Here is a 24,310-nt window from a genome sequence, read left to right on the forward strand (position 1 = left end):
TAGATTTTTTGGCTTCATTATAATAATAAATTTTTAATGACAACTAGCTTAGAAGATGTTTTTAAGTTTAGTTTATATATTTACACCTCAAAAAATGAGCCAAATCTATTTTATTATTTGCATACGAATTTGACATTATATTCAAAATTTATTTTAAAAAAATAATTCAAAAAAATTAATTTAGAATGATTAATAATATTTAATTATAATTTTTTATTAACTGCAAAAAAAAATGATAAATTGTTTCAAGATAAATTTAACGCAAATGGAGTAATAGCGCTTTTAAGATGTAAAACATTTTTAAAAAATCGGATTTTAACCGGATAAAAAGTTATGAGTAGTAGATAGGAATGGTTTATTTTGAAATAATGTTAATTTTATTTGCTCGACAAGGAGAAAAATAATTAATTTTAAACAAGGGTCTGCATAAAAAAATTTGGGTGGGATTGTTTAAAGTTGATGGTCAATTTTTTTATTTATCAATTTTTTAAAAAAAATTAAATATTTTTTCTCGTGGAGTAAAAATTTTTTACTAAACTTAATATTCCTACAAGATTTGTATTACTGGTTTAATATCAAAAGCTTTTAATTCAGTCCAAAATCTTATTTTAAAATTTTAACTTGTTATTTTAAACTATTCACAAAAAATTTTATCCTGTAAAATCCAATTTTTAAAATATTTTACATTTTAAAAGTGCTATTAGTGGAACATACTTTATCAAATTTTTGCCAAAATTAAACTTAAAAACTATTTTTTCCATCTATATTTCTTTTTCAATTTTTAAACAATTATGTGACAAAATGATGCATATTATAACCTATATTTAGAAATAATTACTTAATCCTGTCTAATTATATTTATCTCTATAACATATAGATACCTATAGTCGCCCTAGACAATATAAAAATTGTATATACTCTTCTATTTTTTTAATACCAATGATGTAAATTTTTTTTATTTTAAATTCAAATAAGTTCCTTGTTTAATGAATATTATATAAATACCAATTTATACTTAAATTTGATATATATACATATATATATATATAATAATAATATTAAATGTATAAATATAACAAATTTATTAACATTGATAATATTTTGAAGATTTGCATTTAAATGATATTTTACAAATCATTAAACATAATACAAAAATATATAATACTGAATATTTTAAACTTTTCATTATTAATTTAGATATATAATCAAATTTAAATAATCACAATAAATGTAAATTGCACTGGATGAAAAACTACCCTTAGCAAGAATGATTATTTTCTATGGGTAAATTTTAACTTGATCTTGATTGAAGGGCATAAAACTAGATGTAATACAGGATCTACATCCTCCATATGTTTACCAATTGTCTCAATTTCGTAATGCTGAATTATATTAGATATCACGGTATATATTTCAACTTCCGAGATTCGCCTCCCTATACACATCCGTGCACCATGTCCCCAAGGCAAAGATGCAAAGCTAGATATTTCTTTGCTCATTTTTTTAATATTCATTTGAGTTTTAGTATTGTTTGAGCTGAACGGACATTTAAGATTTCTTTGATTTACGTTATCGATTTGAAAATAATCGTCAGAATTTTTGTCTTTTGTGGATGTTATGTTTTCATTGGACCATCGTTCTGGAACAAATATCTCTGGTTCATCAAACAAATTTTTGTTTCTACCCATAGCATATAAACTACCTTGCACATGAGTTTTTATAGGTATATCATATTCATTTAATGTTAGGCTCTTGTCTATAATCCGACTGGTTGTATAGACTACAGGGTATATCCTTGAATTTAAAAAGAATTTGTTATTAAATTTATAAATGCAGGTGAATTTACTTCTAAAAAACATAAATAAAAAATTTAATATAACAACTAGGTTTTGATCAACAATTCATTAAGATCGCAAATTTCTAAAAGTGCAATATACCTCAAAGCTTCTTTTACGCAACATTTCAAATAATTTAGTTGATGCATTTGATCCAAGTTTATACCATCAGATTTTTTAATTTGTATAATTTCTTCGCACAATTTATTTTGTACCCTGGGATTTTTTGCCAAACAGTATAAAGTCCATAAAACTGCAAAACACGTCTATTGTATTTTTAGAATTAAAAATATGTTTAAAAAAAATTTGAGCATTTATTTTGGTGGAATTTTGATATCCATTTAAGAAAAATAGATATCAAATTTTTTTGTAAGAACATTTTTATAAATAAATATACTACTACTACAAAAACAAGATAACAAAATGTAACATCTATACGAACAAAAATATAGATAAAATAAAAAGGTAAAAATTTACTGTTTCTATAGCAGCCATCATTAAATCAATCAAAGTGACATTTATTTCCTTTTTTGACCAAGTTGTATTCATTAAAAGATGACTTAAGATCGAATATGATTGTAGAGAAGTGTTTTGTAATGTATTATTCTTTTCGTATTCTAAAACTTTCTATTAAAAGAAATATACATATTAGTATAAAACTAAATAAAAAATCATTAAGTCTTTGATCCCTTTCATAAGTCAGGTTGGATTTGTCAGAAAAAATGAGTTTTTAATATGTATAACCTTGATGTTTTTTAAGCCATTTAATTTGAATAATTTATTATCGAAGGCTATGATTTTTTGCGGTCTATCAAAATGGGCAGTATTTTTATTATCAAAAAATAAATGTTTTATCCTTTTAGGTAGTATTTATAAAATAATGAGCAGTAAAAAAACTGTTTTTTAATAAAAAGTTATATTATAAAGTAAGTCATTTTTAATTTTTTAAATAAATACTTAATTTTTTTGAATTTCAATAATGGTTTGATGCAGGTGCAAATTCTTGGGTAAACAGCAATTGTTGCAAATAGAAATTATTTACATATGATATTAATTAATTTCAAATTTCTCTTTAAACAATAAAAATTAAGTATTATAATAAAATTACTGAATATGTTTAATAATTAAGTTATATAAACAAATAAATAATTTATTAGATAGTTTAGATCTTTTAATGTAATTATATTCAAAATAATTAGAATGAGAAAATATAATATTTAATCCGCAAGGTGATTTATTGTTTTTTATATATTATTTTTATTCTGTTCATTGAATTTATTATTAAAAAATGAATAGGTCATATAAAACAATTAAAGATTATAAAAATATAACGCATAACATATATAAAAATTTAAATGAAAACAAACAATTGGCTTACTCACAGTGCTATATGGAACCATAAGTAGCAATGCAATTACTTTAATGAATAGTCATTGTAATAAAGATCTGCAAAGTTAGGCCCGGCCCGAACGGGCTTCGGGCCGTGCTTGGGCCTAATTCTATTTAAAATAATCGGGTTCGGGCCGGGCCTATATTTTTAAAAAAATTTCGGGCCGGGTCGGGTCGGACCTTGGAAATTTTATTAAATATATCTAAATTTATCAATTTTATATAGAATTCTTTATGTAAAATAAAAATTTTTGATTTAATTTATTGAAACTAAACGCTATATAACATATGTCTTTTATTTTAAGTAATTATAAAAATTCATTTCTATATTTAAATAAATTCAGACCTGGCCGGGCCGGTAAATTTTTTTAAAATAAATTTCAGGTTCAGGCCGGGCCGGCTAAACTTTTTAAATAAATTTCGGGTTCGGGACGGGCCGCAAAACTTTTTTAAAAAAATTTCGGGCCGGGTCGGGCTTGATTAGGCCCGATGCAGATCACTACATTGTAATGGTTTTAAGATTTTGATCGTATTTTCGATCATTATTAATACGAATTTTTATGGAGGTAATTATTCTATTTATGCATTTATTTAATATATCATATAATTCCAAGTAATATTTTAACAATATTTAAGATATAATCTTAATTTGCAACATTAAATGGAACGGTCAGAAAAGTAGACGAATTTATTATAAAATGACTTTACGATCATAGTTAGACAAATCATTGTAATGTAAAATAAAATGCTTCATTACGATTGGCCCTTATTCGCCATAATTTTCTCCTTAAAATGTGATAAATTTAAGGATTTCCTCACCAAAAACTCCAATTGGTGACAAGTGGTATAAAACATACCTTAGCAATGTCTGAATATTTGTTTATTTTCAAGTTTTCTGCCGAAACTAATTTTTGAAGCATTTCTATTGGATCGTGCCGAAAAAATCGATGTTTTTAATATATATAAATAAAATAATTTAAAAACGACCGACCTTCGGGATTACTCACCAAAATTATTAAGGTCAATATTGAGTAAATATTACAATCATTTATTTTAAATAATATTAACCCTATCCCATATTTGGAGATGAAATTCATAGCCTCACTCAAAAAATAATTTTAAAATAAAATACGCCACCATACAAAATAATATTCAATTTCTTATTTTAATTATTTTGAATTTGTTTTCTTTAAAATATTTATTATTAATTAATATTAAATTTAATAATAAATATATCCAGTAATTTAATTTCAATGATTTGTTTTTATATTATAAGAACGGCGTTACCTTTTTTCGTGCTATTTTTCAAAACTCGAGAACGGGAGTTAGCTCCTTTTTAGGTGGAGTGGAAAGGGGGTGCTCCGTCGCTCCTTTAATCTTATCCCATAGATTATTTTAAAAAATAATCTTAATTAATGTATTTGTTGAATACAATAAAAATAATATAATTTGTTTAAATTTATGAAACTATTTAATTACAAAGTTATTCATATTTTTTTTATTCGTACCATTTTATAAATTCAAATGATAAAACTTATGGAAGATGTTGAAATGGATGTATAGATCTAAAGAAAGCAAATATTAAGACCAAATGTTTATTATATAAAAAAGACAATATCATTCAAATATTTTTATAAAATACATTACCCCTCTTCTCTCTAGTTAGTGTTGTTAAATGGCTCGATTTGAGCCACTTTTTAAAAAGTAACTCAATATTTTAGCCCGAAAAATATTGCCTAAGCCTCGAAATTTCGTAGATGTCCAAACCTTTGTGCCATCTATGAGAAAAATACTTAGGCTTTCATAATATTTTTCTATAAAATATTGAGTTACTTTTTAAAAATTGGCTCAAATTGAGCCGTTTAACAACACTTAGTGCTCTTGTGCGCTTATTATCCCTGAAAATATTTTAACTGAGTAGCTTGGCTGCTTATCAGATTCAAATTTAGAAAATATATTACTTGTAATAGTAAATAATTTTTTTAAAAAATTTAGCGGAGGAAGCCCACTCTTTTAATAACTCAGTCGTGGGTGTGGGATCTAGCTTCTTTGAAATGGTGGGATTCCTTTTAAAAAGGCGTTAACAACTATGAATTGTAATTAAGTCAGACAATTCCAATATTTTAAAATTAAATAAATTCACACTTTAAAAAAATTTAGACCTTCCTAAATGCCAACAAAAAATGAAAACGTATTAATAACTTGTCAAAAGTTTAAAACGATTACCAAATTATTCAAATAATTTCCAAAATTTAAATTAAATACTGTCTAAGTAAATTAATTTGCCCATATTTCTTAATAAAAATTGCTTGAATAATCATATGTTTATTATTAATTTTTTTAAATCTTTACCGAAAAAAAATAACGCATTTTGTTTAAGCTTACTTTTTTATGTAAAAAACTAGATAATTTATTATGGCTCTCTTTTTTAATATAATAAAAGATTTCAAACAAAGGGATCCATTAAAACTTCTTTTTTTTGCTTCAATATCCATCATCTAATCTCCGAATTCAAACAAAGGTTCAACTTAAACCAAAGTTTATGGTATTAGCTGATTGAACCATAAGTGGCCACTCAACGAATGTAGGTACTTTAAAATATTTGAAGACTAATTCCCATGCGTACAGCCTTACAATCAATAATAATATAACAGATTATATTTTTTAAATAACAAACAAACCAATTTGCTAGGCTACAAAATACTGACAATCACCGTGTCCGAAGAACTTCTACTCAACATTTTCAAAAGCTTCAACACATCCTAGGTCATTTACCAGCATATCAATGTCTATTTATAATACATAAATGTCTATATATCTAAATTTTTACAAAATTCTGTTTATCAGCCTTCTTTAAAACAATATTTTTATATCCAAAATTTATAATAAATCAAAATATTTGTAGAAAAAATTTTAAACATTGAATTACCTCATTTAATTGGTCACTCGCCCAATTGCCTTTTAAATCGAGTAGTTTAGACTCTTGCACTCGATCTTTTATCTTTGAAATCATTTTTATCACCCAGATTAACAAACAACTCCCACCAACCGTATATTAGTTTACGCAACTAACAAGTTGGAGACTAAACCACCTCACACCCTTTCATCAATCAGCACCTACAAATTCTATTCCCATCTTTATACTCAACTTTCAAGCATTTAATCAGTGAAACCCCTGCAGAGTTGTTATCGAGAGTACTTGTATCTTAGTTAAAAGGTCCATTTGTCAATATCTTTGTGATATTTTTAATAAGATACTTGTGTTGTAACTGTATCTAAGGTTCATTATTTTCAAAAGAATCTTATAGTTTTATTTTCTAGACAAAAGACACTGATACATTTTTTTTTTATATTTGTGTTCATAATATTCAATAAGCACATAAAACTATATTTTCGTGTATTCTTTTTTTAATTTCATTGTTCCTATCATCATATTTTAAAAATATCGTTAAATTTTACCAACAAAAATATGCTTGAAAATCTACAATTTGCATCAAGATAGATATATAACTACATCAAAACAAAATAAGTGAATCATATATTATATATATCAATCTAACATAATGGAATATCAACATTATATAACATTTGTAATTTGTGGGATGCCAAAGTTCTTAGATTGTAAACTCTTTTAATCTGCTGACAAACTAAATGGTTAAAATCACTCCCTAGTCGTAACCTTGGTAATCTCTTATGAGATGAATGATTGAGAGGCCATTAATTTACGTATTGAACCGAATAGCCACATGTTTGTATCAAATGAAATTCACCAGCTTATACAAAGATTAGACATTGCATACATATGATAATATAGCAATTAACATAGTATTAACACGAAAAGTTTCTCGAGGCCACCAAATAAAATATATTTTTCATTTTCAAGGCTTAACAGTGGCACTTATTCCCAATTATATCGAGCCAGCAACCAATCTAACATAGATGAACTAAGGCCTGATAGTACGATAACCATCCATTGGGCCCTTGACAATATGGGACTGTATTTACTTCTCCCTTCAAACACCAACATAATCTCGAACCCAGGGATCAAAAAGATTTAAAAAATTTAAAGATTTAAGCAACTTTCTTTTCATTCCTATAGTCACATCCACATATGGCCATTTTTCGCCAATAACATCCAGGTTCTTAAAAAAATCCAGGCAGCAAAATTAGACATTATACCAACGAAACCAAAGAATTTCTATGCATTAGATTAAAATTAAAATTTTTAGAAATTAGACATTCTTTAATGGTTGTTAAAAAGTCCGATTTGAGTCGATTTTTCAAAACAAGATTTTTGCTAAAATAATATTGTGTAAGCATCGATATTTGGCAAATAGATATCTAAGTATTTCTGCCAGCTTTATAATCTTAATCGGATTTTTTTAAATCGATCCGAATCGGGATTTTTAACATAACACTACTTTTTTTTCATTCTAAATTTGAACATTTCTTAGATTATATTATTAAATAAAAAATTGTAATATTAAAATAATCACTTAATAATAGGATTTTATTTTTACAATAATAATCCAAACTAAACATTCTTTAATAAGGCTCATTTGAGGTTAGTCATTTTTATAAAATAAATTTATCTATGGGCAATATCATATATATTTTTAAGATAACTAGGAAATATATTGCAACTGGAATAGGCTGCACTTGCAAAAATTACCCTATTATAAAAATTCGTATTAACATTATGCCAAGAAGATATTATTTTAAAGTGCCCGTTAACTATTTGCACACTAATTTGTTTTGCGAATGATAACGTATTTTAAATGTCTTGTATAAAAATGTTATAAATTAAATTTTTAAAAAAAATTTCATGTTAATAATATTTAACGAAATTATGCTATAGAGCAATAGTATAGAATAAAAAATTAGTTCAATAGAGTTATTATTAAAATTAATTTAAAAGAAACATAATTATTATTTAAAAAATTTTCTTGTTATATTTGAGGGGAAGTTAGGCTAATTTAGAAAAATCTTTATATACTACTTAAATCAGTTTACTTCTTCAACAAGATCCTCACCAGTTTTAAATATGACATCGGCATATTTTTCATTTTCTTTCCATAATTTAGTTTTGTAATATTTGTACCAAGGAAAATCTGTAATCAAAGACTGTAATGTACGGGTATATCCAGCAACGCTTTCAATAAAATGGGTCGTTTTAATAGGCATTGGATCTTGAAAACAATTTAAACGAGAATCGAATAGCAATACTCCAATGGCTAAAATTGTTAACATTTTTTAACGAAACATACACATTTTATTCTATACAAAAATCATGTTTACACCAATAATTTTGAGATTTTAAAATTGTAAATATTTAAAAATTTTACATTTACATAAATTTTAAGTAATTAATGCCATATCTTAAAACATTTATTATGATGACATTTTTAGTAAAAAATGTCATAAAACTACCAGATAAGAAACCATTTTATTTCAATTGTTAACCAGTATAAAAAATGATTTAATTAATTTTTGGCCAGACCCCATCTTTTTAAGATAAAAGAAAAATTAGCAAACGTAAAAATAAATTAACTAATTTTAAAATTGCATGGCCATATATATTAATAACCTCCTTGGAACGACCATCATTATTTTTTAATGATTAAGGCTGTCAAACATCATATACCTGTGTATGGTAAAGGCTTGATGCGGGTTACAAAATAACTATTATATTAAGGATACTATTTTAGTAATGAAAATAATAATGATAGTCATGTTCTTCTTTATTGTTCCCTTAACTTATATTTAACAAATTTACACGTTTAATAAAAATATAAATATTTACATTCCATTGCCCATTTAAAGAGTTCTTTTTCAATGCAAAAGTTATCTAGCCTGGAAACAATCTTTAAACGTTGAACAAAATCGGTCGATACTTCATTCAATCTTGGCAAATAATTATTTGCCTCTTTCATATCCAACATTTTTGAGTTTAAAACTTTACGATATTTGTGCCAATCCTCTCCCACACTATATAAAAGAAAATTGTATTATAATATATAACCATTTAATGTTTTAAAAAAAACTTTACGCATTAAAAAGACCAATGGGTAGATTGCGTATCCTTCTATAGTGTATCATAGGCTCTAGAGCCATTCGGTTTGGGTATTTCGAATCGGTTCTAACTACCTTTGAATATTCCTTGGGGTCTGTTATTACGACTAATACCTCGGGCCCTATCTTTTCTTTATAGATCGTGCCAAATTCGAGGCTTCTATCATATTGAGCCTAAATTGTTTATTTTTTATGTTTTTAATTTATATATTATATTAACTTATAAATTCAGAGATTAAGGATATATTTGAATAATTATAATGAGATAAAAGATAATTCGAGGTTATCTTATTAAAATAAACAATTCGCAAGCACATAGCAATAATGAAATTAATTAAACTATTATGATACCGTTAAAGCCTTAAATATTAAATTTTGAAATTCATAGATCATACGCATAGTGTTAATTAATTTAATTTATAAGGAAAACTATTTTCACACATTTAGCCTTGAGTAAAATGAAGTAAATAATCTTTTAAGTTGACGATGAGATTTTTATTTTATCTCAATTAATTGGTATGTAAAAATTAACTTAAAGGCTTTAAGATATCATTTTGTATGTTTGTGGTTTTTCTTATATCTATTTATAAATTATTATTTACAAGATTAGAAAATAAATCATTTCTAAAAAATTTATGTAAATTTAGACAAACAAAAAGTTGTATAATGTTAGTTAAATTACATGTGGTGGGCTTTGGTTAATGTGAAAATTCTTACTTTTTATATAAAAAATTTTTTTAGTTTAGAGACAAAATTAAAGGTTAATACACCTAAGACATAAACATTGTCGCAAATAATTATTCAAATGAATTTTAGCATTACAAATATTATTTTTCTAAAAATGCACCTCTTATTTCCAATTTGTAACAAATAAGTTGAGGCAAATTAAAAGATCTCTATGGAAAAAAAAATAAAAATGAGTGGTTAATATTTAAAATTGTAAATAATTTAAAAGGTTTCATTTTTTTATTTAGTATAAAAATGGACATACCTACATGTGAGACAATGGCATCACTAGTGGGTCCTATCTGGTGGTTCAAGTCCGTCAAAAAATTTCGAAACATTTCAAAGTAGAGGTTTGAAATGGGCGGGTTTTAGCCAAAAGTTCGCCTGCTCGTTATTTTATAATTTATTTTAACTCGCCTGCTCACCCATTAAAATTCACCCACTCGTCTTCACTTCGCCTACTTAAAATCCTCTTATTGTTTAAAGCTATTTATGGCCCGCCCACCACCCGCCTAATGTTTAAAATATTTAAGAATGCCTGTCCGGAGATGGGCGGATGAGCTATTATTGCAGATCTCCATTTCGAAGCAAAAAAAATTGATTTTTAACGAATTGCAGATTTTAAGTACTCTATGAGCCCCGGAAATTGAAAAGTCTAGTAATGCCCTTGGTCTGAAACGGTGTCATATAAATGTGGGTGTGGGGGGGGGGTGCTTATTCAAAATTAGTTATCTTATTATAACGATGTATAATATCACTTTTAAAATAAAATGTTAACCTTAAACATATTATCGAATCCATAACCATTCTTTTTGATATAGTCAAACAGTGTTCCGATCAAAGGCCAGCCTTGTGGTCCTGGTATCATATCAAAAGTTTTAATAGCTTTAGTTATAATTTTTTTCTCATCGACTTCATTTATTTTGGATTTTTCCTTGAGAGTAAGGTTAGAATCGGGCAAGATTATTGAAGAAGAATAAACTTTATCCTTATAATTAATATATAAATTTATATTATTGACTAATTTTTTTAAATATATATTTGTATTAATGATTTAGATTTCACGTTCATTTGATAAAAAGTGTCAAAATTAGGAGGAAATATAGATGATTATTTTTAATTTAGTAAAATATATAATTGTTCAAGGCTTCCTTAACTTTTAAAACTCTCCTTTTTCTGAGATTATATCTAAATCGAATCTTAATTCAGGGATTCCATGTAATATTTTATACATTATATTTTATACTATATTTTATTAAACTTACATTATATAAATAGTTCCTTCCATCGATAGGTAAATTTTTGAAGTCTTTGCGAAGAAGCAAATTATAAAATTTAAGAATATATCCTTCTAAATGTTTCATAACTTTATCTAATTTCGGATATCAAAATTTAAATTTTTTCTTAAATAAAATAATTTTGAACTTATATTTTTTTTATAAATAGTGTCTTTGATATAAATAGTGTCTATAATATAGTATTTATTAAGAGATACAACTTTCTCCATATAGGTCAAAAGTTGTTATGCAATATTTTTTAAAATAATTTTTTGTTAAAAATTTAGTTTTGTAATTTCATTTAATTATATAACTATATATTTTAATTTGCCAAAGGAAAAAATATTATTAAATACTAATATAATAAAAAGTGAATTTTTAATAATATACCTATATTTAAATCTTAAACTTGATTTATATATTTAGTTTATAACAACATTTTAAAATAAAACGTTATGTGCATTGGTATAATTTTTTTTGAATTAAATTATTCGATGATAAAATATAATGATTTCATTTACAATGATTTTACATATTATAGTTGGATAAAAAGCATTAAGATTTCAAAAAATTTATATATAATATAATATTTAAATTTTATTTTCCTTTTTTTTTAAATTGTCAAATGAAAAATAAAAATGTCTATATTTAAAATAGTTATTATTAATGTATTTTTGTTTTGTGTTATTTGTTCGGTGTCGTGATAGATTGTATATTTTTTGTGACATCTTTTTCGACACAATATTGTTGCAAGAATTGGGGATGAATTTCTTAAATTAGCCTTTCGAATTCAATAAAAAAAATTCAAAAAATAGTTTTATATTTTGTGGGTTAAGGTTAAATGTCACCTTGTATTTTTTAATTTAAAAAAAAACCCACTTTATAATGTGAGGATGAATTAATCATTTCTTTGTTTGATAAATTGACGTTGTGTTATGTGTTTAAAAAATTGTTTAAAAATAATTAGATATATTGAATTTACCAATTTATAAGGAAAAAAAATTATATTAAAATTAAAACTTATAGAGCTTTTATCCTGAAACTCAAAAAAAAATAGATGTCACATTTTGTGATCGATATCGATAATTATATAAATATTGACTCTGAAAAAGATATATTATATTCTCACGATGATATAAAAATATGTAATCTTATGACATTTATTTATATAACAGAACAAATATTTTTAAACATGATTAATATAATATTAAATCTAGTATAATTTTTTTTGAAATTTTAATAAAAATTTATCATATTTTTAAGGTGTCCTATATAAATTTGAGCAATAATGATAAAAAAAATTTGGCATATTACATAAAAGATAATTATCATAACTTTATTTTTAATTTGAAGAATATTCAATTTGTGTTATTAAATGATATAAAATTTAAACATAAATTAAATGAATTTATAAGTTTCATAATAATATATTGAATAATTATTTAAATTTAACTTAATTGGTAATAAATAACCTATTTATTTAAACTAAATAGAATCCCTAATTTATATATTATTTTAATTGATCTTGAATCATTGTAAACGATAAATAAATAAAAAGGCCCATAAATTATTTTTTAACAAGGGGTTAAATGAGTTTTCCTACTAATATTTTTTCAAACTCAAAACAAAAGGACGGGATGAAGCAATCTCAAAGGGAAATTTCAGATGTTTATTTTGAATTTTCAGTGTCAGCTATTAGATAATAATTGCAACACCTTTTAAAATATTTGCAATGCACTAACCTAAATATAGAAATAACAAACATTGAAAAAATATTAAAAGGAATTGAAAATGATTTTTATTTAAAGTTTAAAATTTTAGGCTTAAGAATTCGCTAAGTTTCGAAAAGTATGTAAATTTTTTTTTTATAAATTATGTCAGAATGATAAATTGAAGTTAATTTTTTTATAAAGTATTTAATAAAATAATAATCAGCTAAAAAAATGGCATGAAGTAAAAAGCAATTAATAATAATATAATGAGGATTGATAAATAATTTCTTGGCTCCTTCTATTTGATCAATCTCTTCATAAATTTTAGAACACCACCTTTCCAGAGTTTATTTTATTAATTCAAGTTACTCAATAGTTCATAGATTATATTAGCACAGCATGACTTCATTAGTCAAAATCTGTTACTAACAGCAGAACATGATTTCTCATAATTGAAGTTATAAATAAATTTTAAATTCAGGGTCCGAATCAGACTCGAATTAGATTTGAACTTGAATTGGTGTATGCAGGGCTCTACTTAATCTTTTTTGTGAGATTGAATTGTGAGGAATTTATTTTTTTTATAACGACAAAATTTTTAATTTTTCTGTTGTTTTTATAAATATATTTTTTGAAATATAAAAAAAACTGGATGGATCGGCTCGGTCCTTTTTTCTAAAAAAAATTTTTGGATAGGATTGGACTCGGATTTTGGAAAAATATTCGTAGGATTAATTTTTTTCTCGGATAACCACTCGTCTCTTGAATGACATTACACCTATTTAAAAATTTTGTTTTATGTCCTTTTTAGTCACCTTTTTAGCCACTCTTATATAAAAATATATTTATATTTACCCACCCATAATTCTATTATGTTTATATATAATTTTTCTGTTATTTTTTATACGAGATATAAATATTTAGGGGCGACCAGGGATAGTGTTATCCCGGGACAGGTACTTATCATATAATTTAAAAACTAATTTACCTTGATATTTGAAATTTTAACCATAAACATATTTAAATAAGATGCTTCTTCAATGATTCTAAAAATGTTTCGCATGTTGTTAAACGGCTCGTTTTGAGCCGATTTTTAAAAACGGCTAACTCAATATTTTAGCCAGAAAAATATTGCCTAAGCCTTGAGATCTCGCTAATAGATGTCCAAACCTTTGTTCCTTCTATAAACAAAATCTTCAGACTTGCTTAATACTATTCTGGATGAAATATTGAGTTAGCCGTTTTTAAAAATCGGCTCAAAACGAGCCGTTTAACAACACTACATAAATATGCACATGTAAAATTTTAAATATAACTTTAAATTTTAACACGATAAAAATAATTTTTTACATTTTTACAAATAAATTTTTTTATAAAACTTACTCTAACTAAATATCATTTTTAAATAAAGTAATTTCAATTTTATTATGCATATAAATATTAATAATATTTATGTTATTTTAATATCTTAAAACTATTTAATTAAATGTGAAGACCTGGGGCAGGGTTGGCGGGGTGTGTATTAGCCATTTTTTAACAAGACCATATTTATGAGAACACGAGAAGCCACCAGGTTGTCTAGGGTCACGAATGAGATTATAAAGTTGGTTGACGCTTTTTTTGTAAATTATATGAGAGTTTTAAGTGTCAACAAGTTGTTCCGGGTGATATATGATATGGATGAATCTGATATATTTAACATATTTGACAATATATCTTCATTAATTTATTTAGGATTAACATCGTCTAGGGTCACGAATGACAATATAAAGATGGCTGAAACTTTTTTTGTAAATTATATGGCAATAAGTGACAACAAGTTCTTCCAGATGATATATAGTATGGATGAACCTGATACATTTAGCATATTTGTCAATATTTTTTCATTAATTTATTTAAGAATATTTTTCTATAAAAAAACAAATATCTATTTTAAAAAAACACCACGAAAGGCTAAAAGGTACCCCCGGGCATTTTTCATAATTCTTACATTTAAATTATATATTAATAAGAGACGAAAAGATTTTTTTCTTAAATATTAATTTCTACAGTATTATATTGAAAGAATAAAATTACTTTTAAATATTTTGTAAAAATTGCTCCATCTATTTTTTATACTACTGGGCATTAATAACCTCGTCTTCCTTATATCAAATCTTTTTAATTATCTAAGACCAAGGTATTGAAGTTAAACCATCCATCAGTTTATCCACTGATACTTGCAAGTAGGGCTCTAGTAAGATTACATCAAATTATTGAATTAAAAGTCGCATGCCTTGCATATCTACTTTACTATATAATCAGTACCTGTCACCTTTTAGAATCGACCGACTTTTACATTTTATGCATGGATGTGGTTCAACTTGGTAATGCATCCAACTATTCATAACCACAAGTGCAATCAGTATTTTGTAATAGGGGAATATATTCCAACGGAGGATTCGATTAAAGTATTTGGCAAGTTTAATTAAAGGTTAAAAAATTGATAGGCATATTAAGACTGTGGGTAGAACAACTTCAATCAAGGCCAATGATTTATCCTTGTGAGTGATAAAAAATAATTGCATTATTCAACAAACTTGATGCCAAATGAAAGATATATTTTAGGTGTAAATTAAGCCTCCATTTTCCTAGAAATCTCGCAATTTAATATTGAAAATATTAACCAATATATTTCTAAAAACTTTATAATACAATTAATTATTTCATAATTTAAAAAAAAGAAAAGAATCTAAAAATATGAAATAAAAAAATTTAAAAAGTATAATTCTGAATTTTCCAAACATTAAAAGGATGTAGCCTTCATTTATAATTCATTTTTTATTTTTTGTCAATTTTTAAATGCAACCTGATATTGGTGTGTAAAAATATTTCGATTTTGCCTCAATAACATATTTTTTTTAAGATAGATGACAGATTAAAATATTTTCTATCCCAATGATACATCTTATAGAATGTTATTTTAGAAGAGAATTTGAAATCTAAGCTTTATTGGTTTTATGAAAAAATTAAATAAACGCAAAAGTGCTATCTAGCCCCAGTCTAATTTAATTAACAACAAATATATAAATAGTATTTAATAATGTAGGGGACTATAGTGGGCCGATCGGGGAAGTTCATATATACTGTGGATACCGTTAAGGGCTTGTCATCTAGGTGTGAAGTGTGTGCATAAATTAAAAAAAATTTGGCAAATGGCATTTGTTTCAAATTTAAAAAAAAAATTTTTCCTTGTTAAAACTTCAGACAGGACATTTGCCATAATTTACTATCAGTTTAAAACTAGATGACTCCAATTTATATAATATATTTAAAATTAAAAATACAAATACAAATACAAATTACCCATCATATTTAGTAAAAATTGAAATTATATAATTTTAGATGCAATAATTTGTGCATCATCATCCATCAGTATCAAATAAAAAAAATTATTTAAATAAAATGTAAACAAATTGATATCATTTTAATTTTTATTAAATAACAGTTCAGAGTTGTTAAGAGATATTTTTCAAATGAATTAAACATAGATACGTTGTCTAAAAATGGATCTAGATTATTCATGGTCTATAAAACATATTAGAAAAAGATACTTATTACAAATGTATCTAGTTACAGATACAATTTTTATTAAACTTATATAAGATAAATCTCTAATTGGGCTAGAAAAGCTGATATCCCATCTATATAAAATAATGATTGTTAGATTATTAATTCATATACAAAATATATAATTAAATGATTTTAAAAAATTGTTAGATTTTAATAATTAAACATTCTCTATGACTATATTAAAATCTCGGCACTCATTTTGAAAAATATTATTCAAAATTTGATGAGTGTCAAAACTTATATCCAAAGGGATACCCAAATAAATTGAATCTTAAATTATTTGATAAAAATTATGATAGTTAATTAATATAAATAAAATAAATAATAATAAAAATTTATTTGGTTTGATTTTATAATGAAAAATAAGAGGACATATTATTAAATGAATTTAATTTAAATATTATTATTTTTAAAATAAAAGTAAAATAAAATTGCATCTAAACATATTTAAAAAGTATCTAAAACAGATACCTCTAAAATAGTATGGAGAAAAGAAACTCTTTAAAGCGTATCTAGATACAGATATCACATTTTTTTTATCTAGATATCCTTAACAACTCTGCTAAATATGATGGATCCTAAATTTATATATTTAAATAATAAATATCATAAAACCAAATAATATTTGTCAATTTTCAGAGTTTTTATAATATATACCTATTAAATGGATTTAGATTTAGAAACAGATACATCGTTTAAAGACAATCTATATAAAGATATATGGTCTAAAAACATATCTAGTTACAGGTTCAATTTTTATTATACTTATGTAAGGTGCACATATAGAGCTTAAGGAATCTATTGTTATAATTCAAATTTCTAAGTAAGTTAAAAAATTTATTAAGCTGATAAATTAAAATTTATATACTAAATATATAATTAAATTATTCTAAATAATCACAAATTGTCAAACATTCTCAAAATTTTTAAAATTAAGGCACCCTCTTTTATGTCTATAAAGACATTTTTAGCTTTATAAACTCTTTCTACCAAGGCATTTGACTGCAGAGTGGTTGTTATATCTGATGAACAACATAGTTAATTTTGCATAATCATTAAATATATTAAAGTACCCACACTTCTTTTTAAAAAAATCATCAAAGGGGTGCCCAAATAAATCTTATATGAATTTTTTTGGTTTATTTTCAGGAAATGTCTAAAAATATTGATCTAAAAATTATTATACACTTCCAATTGAAATTACTTTTTATTTTATCCTGCTTTCAAAGTTAGATAGAATTCGAGGCGAATATAAAATATGATATAAATATAATAAGTTTACAATTTTTTTAGACTTCGCCGAATTGAGAAGGGACAAATTATCAATGTTTTCTGCAAATTTCAACAAGACCAAAGTTATGCACATGGACAAACAGAATTCAAACTTTTTAACATGTAAAAATTAATTTTTTTATTAAACTTTATAATTAGACCTTGAAAACATCAACATTTAAAAATAATTTGAGTCAAATGTTTTACTTCAAAGTTGTCCGTCATTAGCTCGATTACATCCTCTGAGGCGATCTCGTCATTCATTAGTTGCACAATCAACAATTCTTTGATCAAAACATAACCATTCCTCCACAGGTCGCTTTTTGAGATAGAGAATGCAAGTTTGATAACCACATTCTTGAAGGACGCTCCATATCTGTAGTCAATCGGATTGAGATGGGGGGTATTGTAGGGCCAAAGTCTTGGTAAAATAAACCTGGACTTTTGAAAGAAGATCCACAGTTTACTCGGTGAGCTGGCGCCCTGTCCTGCTGGAATATGGAAAATTCACTGCCATACAATTTAAAACATCATGATAGTATTATTCACCTTCTACCCCTGGATAGATAAAAATGAAGTCTGTGTCAAGATTTGATATCCCGGCTAAAGTTATGACGGATTTAGAGAAATATGAATAAATACGAAGCAATCAATTGACTACAACTTGTTTTTTTAACCTTATTATTTTTTAGATTTATCGGTAAAGTTCTGTAAACAGCTTTTCATTCGTGAACCATATATGAACTTCTGAGAGTCGTAGAAGTTGTTTAGTACATACCAGAAGAACAATCTTATCCACATCGGTTAGATCCTGCTTGTTTCTTTTTAAACATTGCAGCTACTGCCCTTTATGGATAATCCGATGAACTGAAGCTTACGAAATATTACTGTTTATCTGCTAATCTAGTAGCAATAATTTTTGCAATCAATCGGTTTCAGGCTTAGATAGACCAGCTTCTGATAGAAATTTATTTCAAAATCTTTTGGCTTCTTAATGTTTGTATGGTTTTAAGATTAATTAAACTCAATATCTTTACTAAAAAAACATTTTCAAAATTTGTTTGTCCAACTTAGAATGTGCATAACATTAAATCCTGTCGATAGAATTTAATGAAATTTAGAGAAAGCATTAATAATTTAGCCCTCTCTCAATCTATATAATTTTATTGAATTATATTTAGAATTGCCAGATCTATTGCTAAAAGAAAAAGAGTATAAGTTCAATTGGAACACATTGTATATATTTTTTAAATTTATATAAATAAAATAAACTCTAATATAAAATTTACCATGTTGTCGTCATCCATTGCGTACAAAAAATGTTGTCTGTTCGTTAATGAAATAAGCTCGGACAAATTATCAAATGATTTAATTCAAATATTTTTATTTTTAATATAAAAAAATGTAAAATAAAATTACATCAAGATGTATACTAAAAATATCTAAAAATTATATACAGATATCTCGAAAATAGTATCTAGATTAAGATACCGTTTATTAAAGTGTATATAGATGATACCATATTTTTGGGACTAGATACTTTAACAACTTTGTTAATTTAAATTATAAATAATTTTCATTATTTTTTTATTTTTATAAAAAATATAGTATAATAAACATATAATAAAATAGAAATATTGTCAAAACCGGCGCTTTTGAAAAAATGTTGAAATCAAGATTTTAGCAAAAAAATATTACAAAGGCCTCGAGATTTCGCATATCGATGGCAGGAAGGTTTGGCCCTGACGAAATCTCACTCAAGTAATTTTTTATATCTAAAATCATGATTTAATCCTTTTTAAAAAATCACCTATATCGTGGATTTTGACAAATTAATTTACCTTGAGTATTTAATTTATATAAGAAAAAATATATAAAAAATAAAATTTCTATAAAAGATAGGCCCCCCACCCCCTCCCTCTCCCCATTTTTAATTTTTGTTGCTTATTTATATTTTAAATATTTTGAATAAAATGTTCAACATAATTTTTCATTTAAAAGTAATAATGAACAAAACCAGCTAAACTCATTTTAGCCAACTAAAATTAACAAGGGTTTCAATCTCTGGGTAACTTAGCGGAATCCTTGAAGTACAAATCATAAATTCTTGGTTAATTAATCTGAATAATTACATAGAAATAAGCCTCCAAAATTTCTTTTTTTTAAGTTTTATAGGTGAGACCAGAGAAAATCTAAAAAAAAATTTCAATAGTTATTTTTATTAAGCCAAAATTTTAATTGTAAAATTGAAAATGGTAATCAAGTTGCGACAGCTATTTACTTAATACAATAAGAATAAAAACAAAAAATCAATAAATACATTTTTGGTAAATTTAAAAAACTCTAGAAGTAATTTTTTACAATTATGGGCAAAAATAGTTTTTTGGGATAATATATCAAATCAGAAAGATTTTCCAAAGAATGAAAACATAAGAAATTATTTATAAAAATATATCTTTAAACTATCTACAATGCCCGGTTTGACCCGTTATTTACATAAGTTTCCCGCCAAATTTTACAAAAAATCCTCCCCAGCCCGTTAAATTTTATTGGACGGATTTCCCGACAATCACATTTTTAATATCTCTATCTAATTTTTTCCCAATTCCAATTAAAGCGCTTATAGCTCTCCTTTATGGCTATCTATTTCTACAACAGCCGTTTTCCAAATCAATTGTGTTTAATATCTGTATGTATTTGTAATTGGATCGTTATATAAATAACTTGTTTTATTTTTTTTTGAATATATTATTTATAGATTTATTATTTTAGTTAGATAATTCTTTAAAAAAAAGTAAGCATATTTTAATTAATTTTCAAATAATATTCAAAATCAAAATATGAGCTTAAAATTTTAATTCTCAAAATTTAATGCCCGGATTGGTTTATAAAATTTTACAAAAATCAGAAATTTGTGAGGCCCTGCCTATCTTTATGCATAATTTGTTTACAAGTCCGAAATTTTTTATGTATAAATTTCTTGATCTGGACCGATTATTTTTTGCCTGCTGGAGCTCCGTTATAATTTTCTAAATTTTGCCTGGCCTGGCTTGTGCTGGGCTTTTGGAAAGGCCAGAGTCGGCTAAACAGATCTCTGTTTTACACCATATTTAACAAGGGTTAAAAAGTTAATATTGTTCCGTCAACCCAGTGTATACTTGTTTTAACTTTATTGGGTCACTTTTTAATTTTTAAGATTAACAAAAAATGATAATAATATCCTAAAATTAACAAAAAAAAGACTTATATAAAAAATATGCATATTAAATTTAATACTTCATTGCGTGGTTGAACGATTATTTAGTCATAGCTTATACTTTCTGATCGTCGCTTCAGATTTGGGGAAAGACAAAATGGAAATGTTATTATTATTGAGATGCAATAAAAAATAAATAAATTATATATATACATTTGAAATTTTAGTCATATTTTATATTTGTGGAAATAGAGATATACGTAAAAAAATATTAAAAAATTTCTAAAGTAAAAAGTAGCTAATAACAGCTCTTTTTTTAAAACGTGGTAGCGAAAGCGCTACTTTTATAGCGGGAGCGATAGTTCGTTTTAAAAGTTGCTTTTAGCAACACTGTTTACCATCAAGTTAGCAAGAGAGATAACTAATAAAAATTTTATTTGGGCAAGGGAGCTCAAGGTCGCTATTTCTATCTCGCTAAGCACCTTTTAGATAAAATATATTATTAGTTAATAAAATTTTGATTTTAATTAGTGATTTTTAATCCGATCCTTAATATTATAATAAAGGATGTTGAAAAAAGCTTCTTATAAAGCCTTAAGCAAAATGTTTTTTAAAAATTTTGCAATTCTGATATAAAAATTTTCCAAAAATGCATGAAAATTTGTTAAATATATCACTATGATGTTTTTTGTCAATTTTAGCAAAAAATAAAAACATTGATATTATATTGACCTTAAATATGATCTTTTTTGTCAATTATAAACAATCAATTGCAATTAATATCCATCAAATAATTATTATATTATGTTTTTCCCCAATGTAAAATAAATTTTGATTATGACCAATAAAAATGGGATCTTTAGGGAGAGGAGCAGGGGGCTCAGGCAGAGTTGGGCAATACCGTTTTGACATTTTTAATAAGATACTTACCACCTGTATCTAAGATACTCTAAAAAATTTAATATTAACTTTTAACATTTTTTTTATCATGGATTCTTGCATTAATTTTGCCGTTTTCCTTTCTTTCTCATCTTTATATTTATTTTAATATACATGATTATTTTATATGTCCAGAATTTTGAATCGCCTTTGGACACCGTAAACTGGGTATAAAAATAGTAATATTTGAATTATTTCGATTTGTTGATTGTATTTATTTTAAAAAAATTTATTTAAAATAATAATTATGTTTGGTTTTTAATTTTATTTATATAAATGATATAGTAGGAATATTTTATTATAATCGTCGAAATATCAAGTGTTAATTAGTGTTAGATTTTTAAAAAAAAATTCTAAACGATTTGAAACATTTTGGACTTGAAGAAAAACCATAGAATGTGATGTCATTTATTTGAAATTTATCTTTCAGCTCATGTATTTATCTATATATGATAGACCGGAGAATATTGTACATAAAAAATTGAAGTGCATAAAAATAGATAAATCAAATTTTCTAAAATGAAACGTAGGTTTATTCTTTATATATATATCTTTACTATAGGATATAATATTTGTTCTTCATGGTGAACTTCAAAAAAGGAACGCGGTTCACCGTCGTTCAAAACTTTATGAATTTTTTTAAAAAATTTCATTTAATATTTAATTTAATATAAATAAATACCATAAATTTTTTAGCACAACATATTAGCCATTAAAAATTAATAATTTTTAAGTTAATTAAAAAATATTTTTCTTTATAAAAAAATTTCTTATTAATTTTTAGTATATTATAGCTTTTATATATCATAAATTATTTACAAAATATATAAATTTAATTTTAAATTGTGTTATTAAAATATAAAACCCTTGATAACAACAAATTTCATATAATCACACTAAAAATAAATAAATTCTAAAAGATATATATTATTTTATATCTTATTATAATAATCATAATAATAATTTAATAAGTATGAAATACAACAATCTAAAATATTATTAATAAAATAATTAAATTTCAATCAAGTTTCTCTTTAAATTAAAACTTGAAGGTTGCTAAACTGATAATACTTTTTGGACACATTTTACATGGTAAGGTAGTAGAATTAGTTTATCGAACATATGATGTTACAGTTATTTATTATATTTAAGCCAGGTGTTAATTCAGAATCAGATGATGATGAAATAAAAACATCCATGCTTACGCTAAACTATAAATAATAATAATATTCAAATAATAAACTATACAATAAGACTGAAATAGTGGCTGTAAAAAAATTTTAAATGTGATAATAAAAACAGCCGATTAAAAATAAACTTTTATTCTTAAAAAATTTGGATTATTATTTTTTTTATTTTCAAATGAATAAAAATAAGCAGATTTTCTAAAATTGAACAAACGTAAAAAATGAAGCGCTTGTCAAAAAAAAAGAACTCGTTCGCGTTCAAAGTTAGTCAAAAATAAAAGGAACTTGTGCATAATTTTTTCCCCAAAAAAACGAACTTCGTCTATGAACGCGTTCAATCATTGCTTTTACCCTTTCGCAGTGCATGTTATGAGTTTTTTTATTTTTAGTATTTTAAAAAAGAATTCCTTTAAAAATGTTAATCCTAAACAAATAATTCAAATAAATTGTTAAATGTGTTAAATTTACCAGGTTCATCTATATTATATATTATCATCTAGAAAAACTTGTTGTCACTTAAAACTGTCATATAATTTTCAAAAAAAGTCAATCATCTTCAAATCATTCATAGACAAACTCGGTTTCTAATGTTATGAATATATTTTGATTTTTTATTTAAAATAATCTCTTCTTATTAATACACGCACTCTGCTAAAACCTGCTCCAGCTCTTAGCATTTAAATTTTATTTAAATTCACAATATAATAAATTACTGTAAATATTGTCAATATTTTTATACATGATAAATTGAGATTACTTTATCATTTAGAATTAATATTTAGTCTAAATAACTTTTATGGAAAAATTTATTAGTAAAAATTAAAAAGTTTTGATGTTTTTAAATTTTTATTTGCATTTTAAACTTTTCATGAGCATATTTCTGCCAAACATTTCTAGGACCATTAAATCCTCTAATTAAAATACATTTATTGAATTTCAAATATCAACATTATTATTTTTTAAATTATTTGACAAGAAATTCCTTCCTCCGGGGTAACACTTTCCCTGGTCTCCCCGATTTATGTTTGTTGGTTTATACATCTCTCCTTCTACTTTTAATGGTCACACACCATTCCTTGAAATAGTAAATGAA

The 24,310-nt window shown here is 24.8% G+C and overlaps 1 protein-coding gene across 1 annotated transcript; it reads right to left on the reverse strand.

Annotated features, from left to right (window-relative positions):
* Window positions 1–979: 979 nt before the first annotated feature.
* Window positions 980–11,448, reverse strand: LOC135930384 (cytochrome P450 10-like). The gene is made up of 8 exons (XM_065467179.1): window positions 11,288–11,448; window positions 10,801–11,010; window positions 9,274–9,470; window positions 9,028–9,212; window positions 8,238–8,458; window positions 2,313–2,462; window positions 1,938–2,101; window positions 980–1,794 (listed from the first exon to the last, which is right to left on the reverse strand). Exons 1-8 carry the CDS (start codon window positions 11,384–11,386, stop codon window positions 1,272–1,274), a joined length of 1,749 nt encoding a protein of 582 aa, XP_065323251.1. The 5' UTR covers window positions 11,387–11,448; the 3' UTR covers window positions 980–1,271.
* Between the last annotated feature and the right edge of the window lie 12,862 nt (window positions 11,449–24,310).

The sequence above is a fragment of the Gordionus sp. m RMFG-2023 genome, chromosome 5 (genome assembly GCF_954871325.1).
Source record: "Gordionus sp. m RMFG-2023 chromosome 5, tfGorSpeb1-WG-v2, whole genome shotgun sequence".
Taxonomy (NCBI): domain Eukaryota; kingdom Metazoa; phylum Nematomorpha; class Gordioida; order Chordodea; family Parachordodidae; genus Gordionus; species Gordionus sp. m RMFG-2023.

What these genes read in the sequence shown, in the direction of transcription:
- LOC135930384 (XM_065467179.1), bottom strand. Translation starts at nt 11,386, where the DNA reads ATGAAACATTTAGAAGGATATATTCTTAAATTTTATAATTTGCTTCTT. An exon ending in GAAGGAACTATTTATATAAT is followed by an intron (nt 11,011 to 11,287) that starts GTAAGTTTAATA and finishes ATTAATTATAAG; the next exon opens with GATAAAGTTTATTCTTCTTC. An exon ending in GTGAGGATCTTGTTGAAGAA is followed by an intron (nt 2,463 to 8,237) that starts GTAAACTGATTT and finishes TTCTTTTAATAG; the next exon opens with AAAGTTTTAGAATACGAAAA.